Below are 9442 nucleotides of genomic sequence, written 5' to 3' on the forward strand. Positions count from 1 at the left end.
TATTCTCTTTACAATAAAGTCGCGTCAAGATCATTTTGAACACCTGGCCCATTTAGCAACTTCTGACTGTACCCTTCAACACCTGCCGGCCTAGCCAAGGTCACAATCGCTATCGCTTCGAAATCGAAAAGCATTATGTCTCTCTATCACTCTTCCATATTAGCGCGACAGTGACAGTTGCGTTTCGATCGCTACGGAGCGTAAGCGATTGGCATCTTGGCTACGCGGCCAGTATCTGTATATTTCTTGAAAGTACAGTCACAACGCGGGATTGTTATGCCATTTAGGGTTCTTGCTAAATTGGAAATTCTATAGTGCAAGTATTGAACAACCGATTTAGCTAGGACCCAAAATGGCGCAACAATCGCGGAGCGTGATGGTACGTTCAATTAACAATATACGGCGCGATTCGAAAAGTGAATTAGAGATTAACTAGATACGATATAGTAAAGATATGTGACGTCCCACAGATAAAGGTACTGTTTGGGAGGTTAGCGATTCAGGAGGTCTCAGGAGCAGCAGGCGGGACTCTTCAATGACTTCTTCTTATTTTGATTTTACGAAATTGTTTTTATTTTATATATTTTTAATGAAATTGTACAACTTATGGTAATATGGCGACTTTATATAAAAATTGGCAAAAATCGCGAGAGCGGCTTGTGTGCCTTGCCGTGTAAGATGGTAAAGTGATAGAGGCTGTCGCCGCGCCCCCGCGCGGCCGTGCTTGGAAACTCCGCCTCTTCTTGGGATGCCCGCTAGATGGCGTTAGGCTCGCGAACATGCCCCCGGCCTTGAAAGCACCCGCTTTCAATGTGGTTGTGTTGATGTAGATGGGGCTGGCGCAGCTTCACTCTCTGGCGTCATCAAGAGAGGGCAAAGCTTGGTGAAAGCCCTGCGTATGGTCCCGCTCGCTGTTTTCACGTCAGCGACGCGGGAGACTCCGTCGTGTCCTGTGAACAGAGCTACCACCCGTCCCAAACGCCATTTGAGGGGTGGTAGGTTATCTTCCTTGACCAGAACTAAGGAGTTCTGAACGATATCCTGGCCGTGCGTCTGCCACTTCGTTCTGGTCTGCAGCTCAGAAATATATTGTTTCGACCACCGCTGCCAAAAGTGTTGTCGCATTTTCTCCAGCATCTCGTAGCGTGGGAGCCGGCCCGTCTCTGCCGTCAAGTCCCTGCAGGGCGGCGCTGTCAGCGGTCGGCCAATAAGGAAATGAGCTGGAGTTAATGCGGAAAGGTCGTTTGGGTCTGTGGAAAGAGGATGCATGGGTCTGGAATTCAGTAGGGCTTCAGACTGTGCTAAAACCGTGCTAAATTCCTCAAAAGTTAAATTCGCGTTGCCAATAACGCGCTTCAGGTGATATTTGCAAGACTGTACAGCTCTCTCACACAAACCTGACATATGTGGAGCGTAAGGGGGGTTAAAATGCAAATTAATGTTATCATTAGCGGCGCACTCAATGATACTACTCGCATTGTTTTGTAGGAATGACGAAAGTTCTTTCATCGCCCCTACAAAGCAACGGCCATTATCGGAATATATGACGTTAGGTTTACCACGGCGCGAAATAAAGCGTTTAAGTGCGAGTAGGTATCCTTCGGTACTAAGACTTGTGACCAAATCAAGATAAACCGCGCGCGTCGTGAAGCAAACTATCAGACAGATGTATGCCTTTTGAGGCTTAGCGCCCCTACCCCTACGGTTAAGTACGTATACTGGCCCCGCGTAGTCTACCCCGCAGCTCATAAAGGCGAACCCGGGTTCCAAACGTAGTGAAGGTAAGTTACCCATTATAGGCGCGAACGTTTTCGCCTTCATGCGAATGCAGGTTACACAGGTGCGTACTACTCGCTTTGCTAAATTAGTGCCTCCGAGAGGCCACCAGCAGTCTTTGATAGTAGCAAGCAGGAGACTAGGAGGCGCATGCAGTAATCGTATGTGTTCACTCTGAAACAAAAGCTGTGTGAAACGATGTTTCGAACAAAGCAAAATCGGATGTTTTTTGTCGTATGAAAAACTAGTCGCATTACTAATACGACCACCGACCCTTATCAGTTTATCGGTGTCTAGAAAGACATTTAATTTATTAATCCCGCGCGTGTGTTTAACAGGTAAGTTATTTATCATCTTATCATACTCGACAGGAAAAGATTTCATTTGCGAAAGACGCGCCAGATGTTGCATCGATGCATTCAATTCGTCAACAGTCAGCGGGCCAGTTTTACGATTTATTTTGTTTTTAATGCGTGTGTTGTTTATAAATCGTAAAACATAAGCACCCGCGCGCCGTAAGCGGTTAAAAGACGAAAACCTGTCGAATTCGAATACATCGGTGTTAACTTGGCTTGTCATACTAATTGTATTTGTTTTTATTTCAGGTAAATCGGCCGGTATTATTTCAGAAGTGCGCGATAAAGTACTAGGTAACCAGTCAGATTCTGGTTCATGCAAAAAGGGCGGTCCGTTGAACCAGAACGAATTATTGATAAGCGCGTCAAGTTCAAGGCCGCGGCTAACTAAATCAGCTGCGTTATTTTTGCTACTTACATGTAACCACTGCGCGCTCCCGGTTAACTCGTTTATCTCAGACACTCTGTTTTGAACAAAGGTTTTAAGGGTGTGGGGTGACATTCGGACCCACCCTAGAACGATTGTGCTATCACACCAAAAATACACAGAATCGAACTTCACTTTGAGCGATTTAATTACTTTTGCGTACAGCCTAGCAGCTAACAGCGCGCCTAGCAACTCAAGTTTCGCGATAGTGACGGATTTCAAAGGAGCGACTTTACTCTTCGAACACAACAGATGCACTGTTATGACCTCATTATTATGTCCCGAAAGCGAACGCACATATGCACAGGCTCCATAGGCCGATTGACTAGCATCACAAAAAAAGTGCAACTGTGTGCAATGCGCAGACGCATTCATAACATAACGAGGAATGCGGAGGCTATGTATATGTTGGGTATGTGTGAGTATGTATCTACGCCAGGCTGATGCGACCTCCTCAGGTACTTCCGAGTCCCAATCTAAGCGGCACAACCATAGTTTTTGGAGTAAAATTTTGGCAATAATTATGGCCGGCGAAAGTAACCCGAGAGGGTCATACATTTGTGAAATTACCGATAATATTTTGCGCTTTGTTATCGGTTCGTTATTATCCTGTTGTATTTTTGCCGTGTAATGAAATTCGTCAGTGTTGTTGGTCCATCCTAAGCCGAGTGTTTTACTTTGACAGTTATCGCCTAAACACAATTCGCGTGACGTAATTTTGGACGAGGAAAATTGCGAAACGTCAAAGTTAAACACCCATTTTCGGAGCGGGAAACAACCTGACTGTAGTACGTCGGTGACCTTTTCACAGATGTCAATTAAAGCGTGTTTATCATTATTTCCTGTAATTAGGTCATCCACGTAGCAGTCTTCTAATATGGTGCGAGAGATTTCTTCGTCAGCACATTCTTTTGCCAGCTGATTGAGACAGCGGATGGCTAAAAAGGCCCCAGAAGAAGTACCAAAAGTTACCGTATTAAGTTGGTAAATATTTAGCGGCTGCGAAGGGTTCTCTCGCCACAAAATTAGTTGAAGGTTCCGTTGGTCGGGTTGAATAAGGACTTGCCTGTACATTTTTGCCACGTCTGCGCAGGCGACGTATCTGTGCTCGCGGAAACGTAACAATATGGAAAAGATATCGTTTTGTATGGTCGGCCCGACTAATTGCAAATCGTTCAGGGATTTCCCTGAACTGGTGGGCATTGATCCATTGAATACGACTCTTAATCGTGTAGTGAGACTATCCTTTAATACACTGTGGTGTACAAGGAAGCAGTAAGGCTTTGTGTATGTGTGTATAAGTGACATGTGCCCTAGCTCAATGTACTCACGCATAAAATCGCAGTACATCTTTTTGTAGTCCGGGAGCCGCTCGAGTTTGCGTTCTAATGATAAGAACCTACTCCTAGCTACATCGTAGGTATCGCCGAGCGCATCGGCTGATTCCTTTAGTAGTAAACGTACTAAAAAACGACCATCTTTATCGCGTTGCGTAGTCGAAGCGAACAGCTGTTCACAGGCGCGTTCGTCGTCAGTCAGTCCGTCTCCTATCTTAGGAACCTCCTCGAGCTCCCAAAACTGTTTTAATTGTGTGTCTAAAGTTTGCGTGAAATGACAAGTAGTCTTATTTGATTTAATGCGTTTATTATTAATCGGACCCACGACCATCCAACCAAATTTAGTATCTTGTAAATAAGGCCCTTCTGCGAGAGGAAATCGATCCTTATTTAACAAGCCCCAGAAATAATCACCGCCTATCAATATATCAATATCTGATGATTTGAAATAAGTAGGGTCAGAGAGTTGAATATTGTCTGGAATGCGAATGGAATGCGCGCTTATCGCTGCTGACGGCAGCGGTTCCGTTAAGACAGCGACTACCATGCAATTGATGCGTGCATGATAGTCACCTGTAATAGACTGCAGGTTAAGCTGGCACGAGTGTGTGGTTTGCGTGACTAATTTACCTAACCCTGAAATATTGTAAGTGGACTGTATCAAAGGCGTATTTAATTTGTCTACGAAAGATTGTGTGACATAACTGTGTTCTGAGCCATTATCGAGAAAAACTCTAGCCCTATGTAATTTATTGTTGCTATCGGCAACATCTGCTATTACAGTAGATAATAATACCGGTATTAACGGCGGTGAGAGTGGGTGCGAATTAAGTGTAATAGTGTGATGAGCCGAGGTGGCGGGGACGGCGCTCGCCGGCGGCTTGTTGTTTACACTGCCAGCCGAAGCTGATGCACCGTCACTGTCACTACTCAGGCTATGGATCAAGCTATTATGTTTCTTCTGGCAGATCCTACACGGGCCAAAAAAGCAGTTGTCAACTGTGTGACCAACGCGAAGACAATTGTGACATAGTTTCTTATCCTCAATCAATTTAACTCTGTCGGGAACAGTTAAATCTAGGAAACTATTACACGAATAAAGCGGATGATTAGCGCTGCACATTTGACAATTGCGAGGCGAAGTGCGTTTGGAACTGGATTTGTTTGTGTGTGACTGTGAAACCGTGGAGCTAGAAGCATAGCTATGCGTTGCGTGTACATTGTGTGATTGCGACTGATTTGATGACTTTTTGTATTCATGCGAATTTGAGTGCGTATTTTTGGAATGATTTGCCGCAATAGATTCCAACATATCTGCACGATTTTGTAAAAAAGTAATCAGATCAGTTAGCTTAATGCGAGAGGTAGAATCCTGCCGATTAGAGTTGATTGAGCCCTTGTGTTCCTCCCATTCGCGTTCCGTAGATGCGTCTAGTTTTGTGACAATTAAATAAATAATTAATGTGTCCCAGGAGTCCGTAGGTTCACCTAGGGTCTTCAGGGCACGAAGGGAACGTAGCACAGAGTCAATCAGCTTTCTAATCTGTGTAGCAGATTCTTTGTTTATTGATTGCGTGTTGAAAAGTGACTTTACGTAATTGTGTGTTAGTAACCTGTGATTATTGAAACGGTTTTCGAGAAGCTCCCACGCGGTCGTATAGTTCTCTGCTGAAAATTCCAAGGACTTGATTACTTCTAAAGCGGTACCGGTTAAGGCTGCGCGTAGGTAATGAAACTTTTGTATGGCACCCAGGTCCTTAGAATCGTGTATCAGAGAAGTATACGTGTCCCTAAACCCTAACCAATGCTCGTACGAACCGTCGAATGTGGGGAGTGATATAGTAGGTAATTTAACCTTATAGCCTACGGAATCGGCGCTGGCAGGGGCAGCGGCGCTGCCGTTAGCAACAGCGGGGCTGTTGCCAACGTCAGCTAATTCGGACGCTGCGGCCACTGTCTGATAATATTGCCCCTCGAACTCTTCGCGGTATTCTAAATGTTTAGGGAGGTCACTTAACTCTGCTAACTCCTCGATCCTAGTTTGAACGACATCGAAATCTCGATAATAACTCGCGGCATTATTTATGCGTAATTGTAACTCGACTTTTTGAATATTCGTTAAATTAGCCTTATAAAGCGTAGCGACATATTTAGCGAATAACGTGAGTTTACCCTTGAGTGTGCCTCGTCTTTGCGTCAAGACACGCGGATCGTTTAAATCGACAGTTAAAGAAATTGGAGTCACTGCTGTTTTAGGAGTAGCCATGGTGTGTGTGAGAGAATGTAAAGCACTTACAGTTTATTCCCGAAACTCGTTGTTGGCACGTAATGGCGGCCGTATGCACCACGCGACACGTGCTCGACACTGGAAGGTTACAAAATAGACACGGTATTAGCACAATGCCGATTGAAGGGAAGAAGGTGAAGAATGGATGGCCTGACCGTTTCTTGCTGATCCTGGCGCTGGTTGATAGCTTCCGGCTCGGAGGTCCAATGTTTGGGAGGTTAGCGATTCAGGAGGTCTCAGGAGCAGCAGGCGGGACTCTTCAATGACTTCTTCTTATTTTGATTTTACGAAATTGTTTTTATTTTATATATTTTTAATGAAATTGTACAACTTATGGTAATATGGCGACTTTATATAAAAATTGGCAAAAATCGCGAGAGCGGCTTGTGTGCCTTGCCGTGTAAGATGGTAAAGTGATAGAGGCTGTCGCCGCGCCCCCGCGCGGCCGTGCTTGGAAACTCCGCCTCTTCTTGGGATGCCCGCTAGATGGCGTTAGGCTCGCGAACAGGTACCTTATGGCGGTTGGCGCTTACGATTATTAACGTCGCTCCAATATTATTGCGGCGCTATGCGACGTAAGCGCCAGTCGCCATAAGGTACCTTTTGTCGTGGAACGTCACATAACTTTACTATTTCATAGCTAGTGAATTTTTTATTAATTTCCCGAATCGCGGCGCCATCCGCCATAAGGTACCTTTTGCCGTGGAACGTCACATATCTTTACTATTTCATATCTAGTGCATCTCTTATTCATTTCCCGAATCGAGCCGATAGGTAAAAGTATCATTAAATGATCCCAATTATCAGCCTCAGAGATGACAGACACAGTATCTCATATCGGGCACTATCAAGAGGTATTCGTATCATTTGATTGATCGAACACGCTATCAGTATGTGTTCAAGGTTGAGGCATTACCCAATGACTTAACTGGCCGATTTGTGTGACTTTTATATTATAGATTATATATAGTTCGTTTTTTTTTTGCATTAGAAAGAACTTGTAAGAAGATAAGCGATCTTGACATGTCTTTTAATTGAAAAACGCTTTAAAAAAATAAGTAACTATTACTTATGAAAGCAGAATAATATAAATGATCGTATTAGATTCATAATTGTTACATATTTGCTGTAACTTATTTTTAAAATGTGTTTTTCAATTAAAAGACACATCAAGATTGTTTACCTTATTTCTAATGCTAAAAAAAACGAACTATAAGTATATGATAAATGCAAAGAATCACACTACAGTCCGCGTAGGTATCGTTATAACGTGTACCGAATGTGAAACTGTAAATTTTAGACGTGACAAAACAAAATCTGTACATAATGGGTAAACAAGATATTAGGCAATTTGTTTCCTTTAAGTTACGAAATAGTTATTTACGATACAAGTGCGGAAAAGAGGTATATACTATTCGCACGTGTATCGTACAACGTTTTACAGTTCATATGACCCTTTACACTTTTGACATCTCACGAAAAGTGCTATTTTACGCACTAGTGCGGGAAAATAATAGGACCATATGTACTGTAAATACGTTTTTTGTTACTCAGAGGAAGATTTTTAGGACATAAGGTCTAATTGCTTTTATATTGTACAGTACAGAATAAGCAATTCTATCAATCCACCAAACTTGAGCGAATTAGACAAAAAAGAGAAGACGATTTAACCAAATAAATATCGGCTCTTAAATAATTAACCGTTCTTAGGGCCGTTTGCACCATTCCCTATCCCGGAGTTAACCGGCTAAACCTGGAGTTACCATGGTTACCAGTACAATGGCACTGGGTTAACGGTTTAACCGCTAGGGCCACTTGCACCAAACCACTAACCCGAGGTTAAGCGGTTAAACCGTTAACTTAGTGTCAAATTGTACTGGTAACCATGGTAACTTCAGGTTTAACCGATTAACCCGGGGTTTGTGGTTTGGTGCAAGTGGCGCTTAACGGGTTAATGAATTGATACAAGCGGCGCTTAACTTTTTAATTTGTTCCAGATGTGACTTCAACAAATACACAATTCGGTGTATAAACACCGTGGGCGAGATCGCAGCGAAACACGAGGCTGAAATGGAAATAGATAACGAAGATAACTCCAGTGGCCGCGGGTCGCTCTCCGATTCTGATTAATTCATACATTTTTATAAGATCAACTATGTTTTATTTATATCATTTGCTGTGAAAAGCAACTCAGACGTCAAAATGGCACCTGAAATATTGATTCAATCATCATTTTACGTCGTTACCTTGTCTCATGTGTAGGATGGTCCATTCAAATTGGACAAACGAAATACCAGACACTATATGGGGCATTATCTATGAAGAGGGACCTTATTGTCGATGGCGCTTACGCTGCACAGCGTAGCATGGCATTGTATTCGTAACGGAGCATCGTTAATAATGGCGTAAGCGCCATCGACAATAAGGTCCCTTTTCATAGATAGCGTCACATATAAGGTAGATTTGTAGATAAAACGTGCCAAGGGTATAAAATCCCCTTAAATCTAGCCGGAAATTAAAATGAGAAAAAAATATGTAAAAAAATTGTAAGATAAAATGACTTATTACGAAAACGGAAATGCTAAACTATAGAATGGAAACATCCATAAAATAAAGGAATTATGTAGGTACCTACAGTTAGCATGAAATAACTATTGACACATTTTTATTTAAAGGCGCTTTACGATTGACCACTTTGGCTTTGATATTTGATGCTGACCTACGATAATGATGATGCCTTTAGTCATTTTTAACCAATATTGTGTCCAAAGCGGCCATGTTTTTTTAGTAGTATAACAATAGTCGCCAGGCTATTATTTTAAGAACCGAATTTTCTAAGACGCTTCAGCGGTTAGGCGAATGTGTATAAGATAACATTCCAATCCAGTCTATCTTAACATAACAGGCCGCGTAGCCAAGATGCCGATCGCTTACGCTCCGTAGCGATCGAAACGCAACTGTCACTGTCGCACTAATATGGAAGAGTGATAGAGAGACATAATGGTTTTCGTTGTCGAAGCGATAGCGATTGTAACCTTGGCTAGGCCGGCTGGGCACGTAACGTGGGCACTATTTGCTGCGTAAAAGTGACGCCATCTGGCAATAAATAAGCTAAGTATTGGAGGAACGCAATCAACTCCAGAATACCTATACCTTCTCGGTCTTCATGTTTTATTCGATCACTTCGCACGGGTCAACAAATTATATACCTAAATCTCAAGAATCACTCTATCGATAGGTGAAAACCGCATGAAAATCC

At 42.9% G+C, this 9442-nt stretch overlaps 2 protein-coding genes across 3 annotated transcripts in view; one reads left to right on the plus strand and one right to left on the minus strand.

Annotated features, from left to right (window-relative positions):
* Positions 1-8336, plus strand: part of LOC134666844 (periodic tryptophan protein 2 homolog) — a 55796-nt gene extending 47460 nt beyond the window's left edge. The window contains exon 19 of the mRNA XM_063524161.1: positions 8181-8336. Within this exon, the coding sequence (XP_063380231.1) occupies positions 8181-8313 (133 nt within the window). The 3' untranslated portion in view covers positions 8314-8336. The remainder of the gene's footprint in view (positions 1-8180) is intronic.
* On the minus strand, positions 593-3448 carry LOC134666694 (uncharacterized). 2 transcript variants are annotated; one of them, XM_063523927.1, is made up of 2 exons: positions 1791-3448; positions 593-1250 (listed from the first exon to the last, which is right to left on the minus strand). In XM_063523927.1, the coding sequence occupies exons 1-2, from the start codon at positions 3115-3117 to the stop codon at positions 808-810; spliced, it is 1770 nt and encodes a 589-aa protein (XP_063379997.1). In that variant the 5' UTR covers positions 3118-3448; the 3' UTR covers positions 593-807. The 2 variants fall into 2 exon arrangements, with proteins under 2 accessions (XP_063379997.1, XP_063379998.1); XM_063523928.1 differs by having other exon boundaries at positions 594-1950; positions 2551-3444.
* Positions 8337-9442: the final 1106 nt, after the last annotated feature.

This window comes from Cydia fagiglandana, chromosome 8 (assembly GCF_963556715.1).
Source record: "Cydia fagiglandana chromosome 8, ilCydFagi1.1, whole genome shotgun sequence".
NCBI classification, from domain to species: Eukaryota; Metazoa; Arthropoda; class Insecta; order Lepidoptera; family Tortricidae; genus Cydia; species Cydia fagiglandana.